At 39.0% G+C, this 15,424-nt stretch overlaps 1 protein-coding gene and 1 long non-coding RNA gene across 3 annotated transcripts in view; one reads left to right on the top strand and one right to left on the bottom strand.

Annotated features, from left to right (window-relative positions):
• LOC138713385 (uncharacterized) overlaps positions 1 to 15,083 on the top strand; it is a 169,553-nt gene extending 154,470 nt beyond the window's left edge. Inside the window, exon 3 of one of the 2 annotated variants that reach the window (XM_069845466.1) lies at positions 14,949 to 15,083. In XM_069845466.1, coding sequence (XP_069701567.1) covers positions 14,949 to 15,034 — 86 coding nt within the window. In that variant the 3' untranslated portion in view covers positions 15,035 to 15,083. Of the gene's footprint in view, positions 1 to 11,811; positions 12,060 to 14,948 lie in introns of those variants that run through there. The other variant, XM_069845463.1, reaches the window with a different exon arrangement.
• LOC138713386 (uncharacterized) overlaps positions 14,956 to 15,424 on the bottom strand; it is a 21,456-nt gene continuing 20,987 nt past the window's right edge. Inside the window, exon 3 of the long non-coding RNA XR_011335852.1 lies at positions 14,956 to 15,094. This is a non-coding gene — a long non-coding RNA (uncharacterized lncRNA). The remainder of the gene's footprint in view (positions 15,095 to 15,424) is intronic.

Below are 15,424 nucleotides of genomic sequence, written 5' to 3'. Positions count from 1 at the left end.
CTTCTCTGCTAATATTTCTATTATTGATTGACAAAAATGCAAAAGTCATTGAATCCTCTAGAATCAAAACCCCCTAAAGACCATTTTGTTCAGAACTTAGTTATGTCCACATTTTGCTTGCTAAGAATGAATTCTAAAGAAGATCGAAGAAGTGAGAGTGGGATTGATTATTTGTTGTGACGTTGGTATATGGAGACTTGCTACTGTTGACTGAACACAAAGACCGGTAGAAAATGCGTGTGCATTGTGTGCGACTGAAATGATGACGAAAGGGTGTATGTTATATCATGCATATTTAATCTCAAGTAATTCATGTTAATCGTTGTTATTAAATGTTATTAAATTTTAATTTATGCATAATGAAAAAATTATAATATATTATATTTTCTTTAAAAAAATTCTAATGACTTAACTTATATAGTCTGAATTAAAATAGCCAATAAATTTAAAGCAAATGGTTTGTTAAAAGTCACTGTTAGGTTGAAAATTCCCTGTGTTTGCCATCAGTTATTGTCAAAATCCTTTGTTTGTGAAAGTGGATATAAGGGATTTTGAATCTATAGGATTCAGTTATAATGAGCTGTTATTGCACTTGCGTAAACTCTAGGTATAAAATTTAAGTTATTTCCAGTTTTTAGGAAAATATGGTCAAGACATGAATTGAATGATGGACGAGTAATGGAATTTAAGTATTTCACGTATCTATATTCTTGCATGATATTTAAGTTGATGTTGCCAAAATTATCCAAGCTATTTTCTAAAATTTTAATGTTTATGTCACCCAGAATGACATTGTTTTTTATAACCTTGTATATTGACAAGAAGCTTTTAAAAATAGTGTTGCAATGGGATATGTCAATATCACTTAAAGAAACTACAATGTTTTCCTTAATATTTACAGCTATACCATCCATTTATTATACTTATTACTTTCAACAAATTTTTTATAGCCATTAATATCATAGCCAGAGTCATGATCAAGCCAGGTTTAAGTAATAACTATAATAACAAATTAAAAGGACAAATTATTATTAAGTAAAACACAGAGTTTGGAAAAATTCTTGTTGATGCTATGAATGTATAAGTGAAATATTTTAAGATCTGATAGCATATTGGTAATATACTCATAGCAGTGAAGTAGACTGTTGGAAACCATTGTGTTATAATAATTATTGTTATCATTATTATTAATTTTGCACTGATGGATTTAATTTAATATAGTATTACTAGCCATTGTTAAGTCAATTATGTTGTATAATTAAACATGAGTACCTACACAATACTATTTACAAATTATTAACATCGTCAAAATTAGTGATTTTACTCACTGGACAGCCCATCTTTTCTTGCAAATATTTTACCAACTCTTGTCCAGACAAATTTATAATTCTTCTGACGTGCTGCATCCCTTGTCTTGGTCACTGCTGTCAGTTGGTCGACTGCTGTGATGCTTCCTGTCGGAAGTTCCCTGTTGACTTTGTTTGTCGCAAACCCTGGACAACTGTCAACTTTCTTTGCCTCATTTCCGAACGGCTCTAGCCATTCATCACGACTTCTCCTCTTTGTGAAGTAGATGACCTGCCTCGGAATGGTATACTATGTGCTACGCTTACATCATGATGCAACAATTCACTACCGCCTATGACTTCCGATATTTGGTCAGTGACTTCACAAGTTGATTGTTCATCAATCTCCGGAACTTTGAATAGAATTATATTGTCTCTGTGTGTTCACTGTTGCAGATCACTTACTTTCCATTTGAGATGGTCATTCTCTTGCACTAGCCTCTTCATCTCCTCCTGCGTGGAGTTGAGTTCATGTGTTGTGAGCGCCAATTCCTCTCTAAGACTGTCGAACTTGGAAGACATGAATTCAACTGATTTTCTTAATTCATTCACCTCCATCTGCACTGAAGATTTAAGATCCTCAAACATGAGTTAGTTTGAGGGTGAAAATAATCTGATTGTCCTGATCCTTCCCACTTCCTCCTTCACAGTTTGCACCCTTGTTTCTTCCCATTGTTAAGACTAGTAACTCGCACCACAGAGCACACAAAATCCCGACTGTACTCTCCGAGCTTCTGAACTGAACTGTGATGATTAGATGTTTGATGTATGGTATAATTGATTGATGTAGGTTTCTAGTAAATGTTGAAGACAAATTTAGATTTTCTAATTGTAATGTTCAGATCAAGTAAGTTAATGCTTCTGTTATGCTCTATTTCATTATTTCGGGATGCAAACTATTGAAAAAATTGACAATGTGTTGTGATTGTGAAGTACTATTGTATATTATATTAAAGTATCGTCACCATATCGGAAGTATGCTTTAATGTTATGTCGTAGTTATATATTAGGAATATGTTGATTTTCTAAGTGCTGAAGGAAAATATCGTCTATGAAGCCTGACATTGAATCTCCCATAGCTAAACCTTTTGTTTGTTTGCACATTTTATTATCGAAAGTAAAATAATTTTGATATAAAGAAATGTGTAATATATTTTCAATTTGTTTTACTGTATTAGGATTAATGTTTAATCCTTGTAATTTTGTAACTATTATTTGAATGGTTTCATATATGTGAATGTTCATGTAAAGATTTTCTATGTCCAAGGAAATCATTTTATCATGTTTATTGACTTTTAACATACCTAACTGTTGAATAAGTTGTTGAGAATTCAGAAGTGTATATTTATTTTCTGTTGGAAGTGTGTGTGTGTTTTTAATCGTAACAGGAATTTATTAATTTTGTGATTAGATGTATTGTGTCCTCTGGTTATTGCTTTAATGTGTTCTTTGTATCGAGTTGGAATGATATGCCTCTCTGTCCAATGTAGAAAATGTCGCAACTATTGCATGTGAGTTGGTATACACCTGTGTAGTTGTATTTTTTTTTTTTGTTTGTGTTGTTTGTGTGTTGAGATGTCTTTGTAGTGTGTTTTCTGTTCTGTATGCTATGTTGTATTTCTGTTTTCTGAATGAGGATGCGATCTTGTATGTGTTTTTGTTTTCGTATGTTAGTGTGATGTATTTCTTGTGTTTGTGTTTGTTTTGTGTGTTTGTTGAGTTTTTGTTTTGTCTTCCTTATGATGTTGTCTGTTATGTTTGGGTTGTAACCATTTTCTTGTGCTATGTATTATCGAAGCTATTTCCAAACCACTTGCCTTTATATTTAATTTGTGCATATCTCAAAATGTATTTCCCTCAGCCCTAAAACATGATGTGGTGATACCAATTCACAAGTCTGGTGACAAATATAACGTTAATAATTACAGACCCTTTTCACTATTACCCAGTCTCTCTAAAGTATTTGAAAAATGTATAAAAACACGGTTAATACAATTTTTAGACAAAAAAAACTACTAAATGATGATCAGTTTGGTTTCAGAAAAATTTGTGCACTGATGATGCTATTATGACAGTTACTTCAAAAATTATTCAACAATTTGATGTAGGAAATAAATGTCTAAGAATTTTTCTAGACTCACAAGAAGTTTTCAATGCAGTCAATCATAATATACTTTTGAATAAAATGGATAGATTGGGAGCTAATGGATTGGCTTTAAAATTTTTTAAATCTTACTTAAGTAACAGAACTCAATCAATGCTCACCTTAGTGAATCACGTAACATTTGTATAGGTGTATCTCAGAGGACGATTTTAGATCCTGTTTTCTTTTTAATATATATCAACGATTTACTTAAAATTGACATTTAGAAATATTCTGGTACTCTGTAATCTTATGCTGATGAGGACTGTGGTTATATTTAGCAGTTCGAGTTGGAATGAAAGCTATCAAAACTCTAACAGTGGTATTAACATTATTAAAGAATGGCTGGATGCTCACTTTCTTTGAACGCTTCTAAATCAAAATTAATAATATTTTCATTAACATCACATGCCCTTGAACAACTAAAAATAAATAATAATAGAAGTATAACAATACACGATTGTAACCTACCTACTTGCTCATGTAACGGTTTGAATATATCCTCACAAGTTAAATATTTAGGCATCATTATTGACCAACATTTAAAATGGGGCAAGCATATCTCATTTCTGTGTAACAGATTGCGTAAAACAATCCACAAATGTTCCATTCTATGTTCTTATATACTTATTTATGTTCTGTGTACTGTGTACGTAGCTCCGTCTCAATCAATAATACAGTAGGGATGGAAGGCCTATATTAGGTTGGGGAGGAATGGAAAAATCGACTATTCGCCCATTAAATTTGCTCCAAAAATGTGAATTATCAAAATTTGTCTATATAAACCTCTTGATTACCCAACGAAATTAATTTTTCAGAAATTTGGTGCATCAAATGTAGAACAAATTTATAAACAAATATTGTTCATTTACTTCCATAAAAATAACAATAAATTTAAATTTGATCCTCATGAATACCGTACGAGACAAAACTACAGTTTGTTTCTGAACATCCCCAAATGTCACACAACTGCTGGATTAAAACAAAGCGGAAATTTTTTTCCCAGAATATATAATGCATTAATTAGAACTAAGTACATTAAACACACATAGATTTAGGAAACAAATTAGATTAATTATTTAATTGTTTTGTCTTTCCTTAAGCCATATGAGTTTAAAATTGCAATCTAATACTCATATAGTTTGTATTTTGTATATTTGTATATGTCATTACATGGTCTGTATTTTACTATATATTAATATTATTGTACTGAATTAACATTCTTGAATTTTATATAAGTAGACTGAACTATGCCCAAGCACGAGCTTCTGCTCTTTCGGGATGCAATGCCTAAATGTAGAGTAAACCTTGTGTATTAAATAAATAAATTTGAATAAAAATCCATATTCCCACAACATTTGTAAATTCAGGTTTTTAGTCGGTCATTTAATACACACACTTCTTAATAAACAAGCCTACTCAACAGAATACAAATACATAATACAATTAGTTATTGAGAATGGTTTTAATAAGAAAAGATTCAGAACTTTATCCACAACAGAATTACAACTTTACAACCTAAAGAATCCAATAAAATCAAAACATGGAACTCTATAACCTATATAGGGAAAATTAATAATCATATATCTGCCTTTTCAAAAAAGAAAATATAAAAATTACTTATAAAATCAACAATACGTTAAACAGTATAATCCCCAATAAAATCAGGAACACTAACAGACATTTACATAATGGAGTTTATCACTTAAATTGTACCGGTACTAACTGCAATATGAAATACATCGGCCAAACAAAAAGGAATTTTCATACTAGATACAAGGAACATGAATCCAATTTCATTAACAATAGAAATACATAAAAATTTGCCACTCAATTAACACAGGTCATGAACTTAATGATATGCACAACACATGGAAATCTTAAAAGCAGTAAATGATACATATTTAATTAATACAGCTGAGGAATACTTCATAGCCAGGAATTATAATGAAAACATACAATTGCTAAATGAACAAATTCCTAATTTCCAAAATCCCCTATATCGCATTAGCATATAACCATTTATAGAGCAGTTTTGTGTGTCTCGTCGATAAAACTTCCCTCTCCCTTCCTAATCACATTCCACACAGTGTACGCGATATATATAAATATCGTTTGGGGGGCAAAGGCTAATTGGGATTTCCTAGTCTCTGATCGGGTCAAAAACCCTGATGGAACTGATATTTAACCCTTGTGGAGAATTTCGGTGAAGTCCGGAGGGCCTAATTAGTCAAATCCACTCTCCTCACCTTCACGCTGGGGCCCCCTGGGATCTTTTAAGATGCGAAAGAGAGAGAGGTATGCGGATAGCAATGAGAGGCTACCGCATATATATTATATACATCCCAAGAAGATAATATATGATATGATAAAAATGCCATGATGAGTCTTTCCCTGGTAAAAAATTCCGGACGTAAACTATCCCCCCAATCGGATGTCCGGGTGGGGGATACTGGGGAAGGACATGTCATGACGAAATCCAACGGAGAGAAGAAAAGAAGATGGACAAGAAGATGGACAAGATGGACAAGAAGACCGACTTCAACGTGGTATGTGAAGACTCCGCCTGTACCAGCTGGACATGATACAACTGGCAAGCCGGCAAAGCCGATGAAGGTACACGCTGCCCCCCAGAGCACGAGCAGCGACTACTTGTTTGAGCCCAGCAGCCTGTACACCAAGTGGGAGGAGGAGGTCTGGGAGGAGGAGTGCAATCATCTGAGATTACTGGAGTGTTACCTTTTTTTCTTCCAATTCTATGACGAGACAGAGATGAAGGAAGCCACGGATGAATATCGAAATATCCCCATCCTGAAGGCCATACCATCCATGCCAAAACTCATGGCAGCTCGCAAGCCAGCACCATCATTGGAACACCTACCAGCAGAAGAAGAAGCTGAGGAACGAATAACGAAGATTGGCTGTTGGTCCTTTTTAAGAAATGTATTTCGTAGACTTCGTCTTTTTAGGCAATTCTCGAAAGCCAGGCCAGCTCCCATACCACCCACGCCACCTCCCATACCACTCAGGCCAGCTCCCATACCACCCATGCCAGCTGTCACACCACTCCCACCAATTATCTTCACAACATTCTATCTACATCCCAAAAATTCTCCCTTGCCAGATCCCAGGCCAACTGGCCACCTTTATATCATGCCAGATCGTATTCCACCTCCCGTGCCAGATCGCGTGCAATATCCCGTGCCAGGTTCTGTGCCAGATCCCATGCCAGGCCCAATTCCAAATCCCATCTTAGCTCATATACGAGATCCCATTGCCAGCTCCCATTCCAGATCCCATGCCATTGCCACCATGCGAGCTCACATTGCCATATCTCCTGTCTGCGCTCCCATGCTAGATCCCAATCCAGATTCCTTGCCAGCTCCCAAACCAGATCCCATATTAGCTCCCATGCAAGCTCCTACTGCTAGATCCCATGCTACCACCCATGTCATCGATGCTAGTTCGAATGACAGCTTCCATGCCAGATCCCTTACAAGGTCTCATGCGAGCTCCCATGCGAAATCCCTTGCCAGATGCCATGCCAGTACACCCGTGCCAGCTCCCATGTCAGATTCCTTTCCAGCTGCAATGCCAGATTCCTTGCAATCTCCAATGCGAGATCCCATGCAAGTTCTAATTTCCGGCTCTCTTGCCAGTGATCCCAAGTTAGATCCCTTATCAGCTCCCACGTTAGATCCCATACCAGCTACCATTGCCAGTTCCCATGCCAGCGATCCCATGGTAGTTCCCATGCCTCATTCCGTGCCACGTCCCATTACCCGCTCCCATGCCAGATATATTGCGAGGCCCCAGACCAGATCTCTTGCAAGGACTCATGCGAGCTCTCATACCAGCGATTCCATGTCAGCAACAATGCTAGATCCCATTTCACCTCCCATTGGGAGCTTCCATGCCAGATCCCACGCTATATCGCATGGGAGATACCTTGCCAAATGCCATGCCAGCGATCCGATGAGAACTCCCATGGCAGCTCCCATCCGAGATGCCATACCAGCTTCAATTGCCAGATCCCATGCTAGCTCCCATTCGAGAGCCCTTACAAGATCCCATACCAGCGTTCCCATGCGAGCTCACATTGCCATATTCCTTGCCTGCGCTCCCATGCTAGATCCCATTCCAGATTCCTTGCCAGTTCCCATACAAATTGACATATCTCTTGTCTGCGCTCCCATGCCAGATTCATTGCCAGCACCCAAACCAGATCCCATATTAGCTCCCATTCAAGCTGCTACTGCTAGATTCCATGCTAGCTGCCATGTCACCGTTGCTAGTTCGCATGACAGCTTCCATGCCAGATCCCTTACAAGGTCTCATGCGAAATCCCTAGCCATATGTCATGCCAGCACATCCGTGCCAGCTCCCATGTCAGATTCCTCGCCAGCTGCAATGCCAGATTACTTGCAATCTCCTATGCGAGATCCCATGCAAGTTCTGATTTCCGTCTCTCTTGTCAGTGATCCCAACGTAGATCCTTTATCAACTCCCACGTCAGATCCCATACTAGCTCCCATTGAGAGTTCCCATTCCAGCGATCCCATGGCAGTTGCCATGCCTGATTCCATGCCACGTCCCATTACCCGCTCCCATGCCAGACATATTGCGATGCCCCATGCCAGATCCCTTGCAAGATTTCATGCGAGCTCTCATGCCAGCGATTCCATGTCAGCTACCATGCTAGATCCCATGTCAGCTCCCATTTCCAGCTTCCACGCCATGTCCCATGCTAGATCGCATGCCAGATCCAATGCTAGATCGCATGCCAGATGCAATGCCAGCGATCCTATGCGAACTCACATGGTAGCTCACATCCGAGGTGCCATACCAGCTTCCATTGCCAACTCCCATGCTAGCTCCCATCCCAGATCCATTGCAAGATCCCATACCAGCGGTCTCATGCTAGCTCCCATTGCCATATCCCTTGCCTGTGCTCCCATGCTAGACCCCATTCCAGATTCCTTGCCATGTCCCACACCAATTGCCATATCTCTTGTCTGCGCTCCCATGCCAGATTCCTTGCCAACTCCCAAACCGGATCCCATATTAGCTCCCATTCAAGCTGCTACTGCTAGATACCATGCTAGCACCCATATCACCTATGCTAGTTCGCATGATGGCTTCCACGCCAGATCCCTTATAAGGTGTCATGAGAAATCCCTTGCCAGATGCCATGCCGGCACAACCGTGCCAAGTCCCATCTCAGATTCCTTGCCAGCTCCAATGCCAGATTCCTTGCAATCTCCTATTCGAGATCATATGCAAGTTCTGATTTCCGTCTCTCTTGCCAGTGATCCCAAGGTAGATCCCTTATCAGCTCCCACGTCAGATCCCATACTGGTTCCCATTGCCAGTTCCCATGCCAACGATCCCATGGCAGTTCCCATGCCTCATTTCACGACACGTCCCATTACCCGCTCCCATGCCAGATATATTGTGAGGCCCCATGCCAGATCCCTTGCAAAGTCTCATGCGAGCTCTCATGCCAGCGATTCCATGTCAGCTACCATGCTAGATCCCATGTCAGCTCCCATTGCCAGCTTCCATGCCATATCCCATGCTAGTCCGCATGCCAGATGCAATGCCAGCGATCCTATGCTAACTCCCATGGCAGCTCCCATCCGAGATGCCATACCAGCTTTCATTGCCAGCTTCCATGCTAGCTCCCATCCCAGATCCCTTACAAGATCCCATAACAGCGGTCTCATGCTAGCTCCCATTGGCACATCCCTTGCCTGCGCTCCCGTGCTAGATCCCATTCCAGATTCATTGCCAGGTCCCATACCAGATCCTATTTCCTGTTGCCATGCGAGATCCCATGCCAGCGCTGCAGCGATATATCTCATATTAGCTCCCAGGCGAGTTTCCTTGTTAAATCCCATGCTAGCTCCCATTGCTAGATCCTATTCCATATCCCTTACAAAGTTTCATGCGAAATCCCTTTGCAGATGCCATGCCAGCACACCTGTGCCAGATCCCTTGTCAGATTCCTTGCCAGCTCCCATGCCAGATTCCTTGCAATCTCCCATGCGAGATCCCATGCAAGCTCTCATTTCCGGCTCTATTGACAGTGATCTCATGGTATGTGCCCTATCAGCTCGAACGTCAGATCCCATATCAGCTCCCATTGCCAGTTCCCATAACTTATCCGATGCCAGCGATCCCATGGCAGTTCCCATGCCTGATTCCATGCAACGTCCCATTACCCTCTGCTATGGCAGATATATTGCAAGGCTCCATGCCAGATCCCGTGCAATGTTTCATGCGAGCTCTCATGCCAGCGATTCCATGTCAGCTACCATTCTAGATCCCATGTCAGCTCCCATTGCCAGCATCCATGCCAGATCCCATGTTAGATCGTATGCCAGATTCCATGCTAGATCGCATGGCAGATTCCTTGCCAAATGCCATACCAGCGATTCTATGCGAACTCACATGGCTGGTCCCATCCGAGATGCCATACCAGCTTCTATTGCCAGATCCAATGCCTGCCCCCAGCCCAGATCCCTTGCAAGATCCCATTCCAACGCTCCCATGCGAGCTCTCATTGAATGCGCTCCCATGCTAGAACCCATTCAAGATTCTTTGCCAGGTCCCATACCAGATCCCATTGCCAGCTCCCATGAGAGATCCCATACTACCGCTGCAATGCTACGTCTCATATTAGCTCACATACCAGTTTCCTTGTTAAATCCCATGCTATCTCCAATTGCTAGATCCTATGCCATATCCCTTACAATCTTTCATGCGAAATTCCTTTGCAGATGCCATGCCAGCACACCCGTGGCAGCTCCCATGTCAGATTCCTTGCCAGCTCCCATGCCAGATTCCGTGCAATGTCCCATGCGAGATGCTATGCAAGCTCTCATTTCCGGCTCTCTTGCCAGTGATCCTATGGTAGATCCCTTATCAGTTCCCACGTCTGTTCCCATACCAGCTCCCGTTGACAGTTCCCATGCCTTATCCAATCCCAGCGATTACATGGCGCTTCCCATGCATGATTCTATGGCCCGTCCCATTAGACGCTTCCATGCCATACATATTGGGAGGACCCATGCCAGATCCCTTGCAAGGTCTCAGGCGAGCTCTCATTCCAGCGATTCCATATCAGCTACCATGCTAGATCCCATGTCAGCTCCTATTGCCAGCTTCCATGCCAGATCCCATGTTAGAACGCATGCCATATCCCATGCTAGATCGCATGCCAGATACCATGCCAGCGATCCCATGCGAACTCCCATGATAGCTTCCATCCAAGATGCCATACCAGCTTCCATTGCCAGCTCGCAATGCTAGCACCCACGCAAGATTCCTTGCAAGATCCCATTCCAGTGCTCCCATGCGAGGTCCCATTGCGATATCCTTCGCTTACGCTTCTATGCTAGATCCCATTCCAGATTCCTTGCCTGATCCCGTACTATATCCCATTTGCAGCTCCCATTTTAGATCCCATATTAGCTCCTATGCCAGTTTCCTTGTTAGCTCTAATGCCAACGCCCATTGCCAGCTCCCACGCGAGATCCCATGTCAGCGCTGCAATGCTATATCCCGTATTAGCTCCCATGCCAGTTTCCTTGTTAAATCCCATGCCAGCTCCCGTTGCTAGATCCCATATTAGCTCCCATACCAGTTTCCTTGTTAGCTCCAATGCCAACGCTCATTGCCAGCTCCCATGCGAGATCCCATGTCAGCGCTGCAATTCTATATGCCATATTAGCTCCCATGCCAGTTTCCTTGTTAAATCCCATGCTAGCTCCCATTGCTAGATCCCATATTAGCTCCCATGCCAGTTTCCTTGTTAGCTTCAATACCAACGCCCATTGCCAGCTTCCATGCCAGATCCCATGGCAGCAGTGCAATGCTATATCATATTATCTCCCATGCCAGTTTCCTTGTTAAATCCCATGCTAGCTCCCATTGCTAGAACCTACGACCTAACCCTTACAAGGTTTCTTGCGAGCTCCCTTGCGAAATCCCTTGCACAAGCCATGCCAGCACACCCGTGCCAGCTCCCATGTCAGATTCCTTGCCAGCTCCCATGCCAGATTCCTTGCAATCTCCCATGTGAAATTCCATGCAAGCGCTCATTTCCGGCTCTCTTGCCAGTGATCCCATGGTAGATCCCTTATCAGCTCCCACGTCAGATCCCATACCAGCTCCCATTGCCAGTTCCCATTCCTTATACCATGGCAGCTCCCATGCCTGATTCCATGCCACGTCCCATTACCCGCTCCTATGCCAGATATATTGCGAGGCCCAATGCCAGATCCTGTGCAATGTCTCACGCCAGCGATTCCATTTCAGCTACCATGCTAGCTCCCATGCCAGCAGAAGAAGAAGAAGAAGAAGATGAGGAAAATATAACGAAGGTTGGCTGCTGGTCCTTTTTACGACATGTATTTTGTGGATTTCGCCTTTTTAGGCGTAAGTAGATACAGTATAAATTTTATATCTCAAAGCCATTTTCAAATAGAGCGCCCTCAGTATGTTCCCAAGTTTCCCTCACCACTTGTTCACAGTTAAGCAAACATTTTTCAAATACTTTAGAGAGACGCGGTAATAGTGAAATGGGTCTGTAATTATTAACATTATATTTGTCACCAGACTTGTGAATTGGTATCACCACATCATGTTTTAGGGCTGAGGGAAATACATTTTGACATATGCACAAATCAAATATAAAGGCAAGTGTTTTAGAAATAGCTTCGATAATAAGTTTCATGGTATTTGTTGTAATACTACCAATAACAGGAGCAACATTATTTTTTAAACTATGTACAATATTAACGATTTCACATTCGTTTACAGGAAACATAAACATAGATAATAACCTTTGATTATAAATAAGCTTATAGTGATGAGTATTAAATACTTTCTTTTTTTATATTAGATGTGATGTCTTGACCTACATTAGTAAAATAATCGTTAAATTCGTTTGCAAATAGTTTTCTTATTTTCAATTTCATTCCAGTTCAACTTATAATTGTCTTTAAATTAGTATTTTTATTACATTAGGTGTCAGTAGCTTCGTTTATTGTCTCCCAAAATTGCTTCGGATTATTTTTATTTTTGCAAAATTTTTCAGAATAATATTTGATTCTCCGATTTCTTATTACATTAGTGAGAATATTTTTAGATTATCTGTAATATTTTAATAAAACAATGTTTTATGGGTCACATTTAACTTGCTTAGCAACCTTATCTCTAGATCGTATTGATTTAACAATACCTGTGGTAATCCAAGGTTCAATATTTTTGTACTAACTTGAGAATTTGAGAGGGACATGATTAGAATATTTGCAAATAAGGTTACGGAGTATTTTATAAAAATTATCGAAACATGTATCTGCGTCTTCATTGTAGAATATAGATTCCCAAGTCATATTATTAATGTGAGATGTCTGTTATGGTTTATAATTACTTATAATTGTTCGAAGGTACAGTGGCTTCTCTGCTAATATTTCTATTATTGATTGACAAAAATGCAAAAGTCATTGAATCCTCTAGAATCAAAATCCCCTAAAGACCATTTTGTTCAGAACTTAGTTATGTCCACATTTTGCTTGCTAAGAATGAATTCTAAAGAAGATCGAAGAAGTGAGAGTGGGATTGATTATTTGTTGTGACGTTGGTATATGGAGACTTGCTACTGTTGACTGAACACAAAGACCGGTAGAAAATGCGTGTGCATTGTGTGCGACTGAAATGATGACGAAAGGGTGTATGTTATATCATGCATATTTAATCTCAAGTAATTCATGTTAATCGTTGTTATTAAATGTTATTAAATTTTAATTTATGCATAATGAAAAAATTATAATATATTATATTTTCTTTAAAAAAATTCTAATGACTTAACTTATATAGTCTGAATTAAAATAGCCAATAAATTTAAAGCAAATGGTTTGTTAAAAGTCACTGTTAGGTTGAAAATTCCCTGTGTTTGCCATCAGTTATTGTCAAAATCCTTTATTTGTGAAAGTGGAAATAGGGGATTTTGAATCTATAGGATTCAGTTATAATGAGCTGTTATTGCACTTGCGTAAACTCTAGGTATAAAATTTAAGTTATTTCCAGTTTTTAGGAAAATATGTTCAAGACATGAATTGAATGATGGACGAGTAATGGAATTTAAGTATTTCACGTATCTATATTCTTGCATGATATTTAAGTAGATGTTGCCAAAATTATCCAAGCTATTTTCTAAAATTTTAATGTTTATGTCACCCAGAATAATATTGTTTTATATAACTTTGTATATTGACAAGAAGTTTTTAAAAATAGTGTTGCAATGGGATATGCCAATATCACTTAAAGAAACTACAATGTTTTCCTTAAAATTTACAACTATACCATCCATTTATTATACTTATTACTTTCAACAAATTTTTTATAACCATTAATATCATAGCCAGAGTCATGATCAAGCCAGGTTTCAGTTATAACTATAATATCAAAGTAAAAGGAAAAATTATTAAGTAAAACACAGAGTTTGGAAAATTCTTGTTGATGCTAGGGCATATATTTAACTTAATTACTGTTGTTAGGAATATAAATAATGAGAAGTAATTGTGTTATAATTCAGTTTATTCAAATTTAATTTTGTATTGAATTTAACTTTCAGTTTATTTTGTTTATAATATATTAATATGTAATATGTATTTCTGTAGTTACACAAGTATTTTTTATGAAATTTGTCACTTAGGCCTTTTTTCTATGTTGTAATTTCTTGCTTAATCCACATTAAAACAATATTCCATGACTTTAAAGTGTTTTTCCAATTACACGTTTGTTTTCTGAGCAGTTAATGAGGATTATTTTAGTATCACGGAATTAGGAAACCACTATCACGGAATTTGGATCCCTGTCACGGATTTAGGAGCCACTGTATAACAATGAAGAATCATATATTATATATAAAACTTGTGAAACTGTTGACACTGAATGTTGTAAAAACTGTAGCTAAAGGTCCAAATAACGTCATTTAGATGTTATTTGAAAATTTTTAGTACAAGTTTGGCATAAATATAGTCTTTATTAAATATGCCACGGAATTAGGCAACCTTACCCTATAAGAATTCACTATTCAGTGTTTCTTCTTACATTTCAATGAAGAGAGGAAATATCTAGGTAAAGATTTACATTATAAGTAAACATTTACTGTGATGAAACGAAGTGGGAATTAAAGGCTAGAGGCAATATGGACGAGGACAAGAAGTCTGTAGGCTGAATGCAACCAGGGATGAATAGGGAACAGGTTCGAAAAAAGAAAACATGTATTATGCTCATGTAGACATTTACATATTTTTTATGTTCTGTGTGTATTAATACAGACTAATTTCAAAATTATTATATAAGATATCGAAATGAAACAGAAATTTAAAATGTCACTTAATTACTGTTATCTGAAGTCGATTTAAGGCACAGACATTTGCTTTCAGTTATTCTGGATGGTTTCCAAAACTTCGTCGTTGACGAGTGTCTTCACATCATTTGCCCACAAGAAGTCCATGTGAGCGAAAGATGACAGCAGTACTCTGTACTCACCCAGGGAGTTATCCAAAGCTATGTTCAGCTCGTGGACGTCCTGAAAGAGAGATTACAACTCTTTAGAGCTATGACTGTAATAGCAACTTTTCTAAAGCTGCAGTACCATATCTAGCTCAAACATCTGTATCAGCTTTTGACAGGAGAAGTGAACAAATCTCCACTAAGGTATGAGCGGAAGCATGTGATTGTGAAAAGCGGAGGTGATACATTACTCTTTAATATCTTTTCCACTTTTATGAACTTACTCGTATACCCTGCATACGATTCTGAACCAGTTGATATAGGTACAGTATATAGATAGTGAACATATGGCCCTAGAGGTTCCTTATGACCTTTAAATGGACGATGCTTAAGTAAGATATGCGAG

This window comes from Periplaneta americana, chromosome 14, assembly GCF_040183065.1.
Source record: "Periplaneta americana isolate PAMFEO1 chromosome 14, P.americana_PAMFEO1_priV1, whole genome shotgun sequence".
Taxonomy (NCBI): domain Eukaryota; kingdom Metazoa; phylum Arthropoda; class Insecta; order Blattodea; family Blattidae; genus Periplaneta; species Periplaneta americana.
Note: the sequence above shows the minus strand (reverse complement) of the source record. Positions and strands in the feature narration are given on the sequence as shown.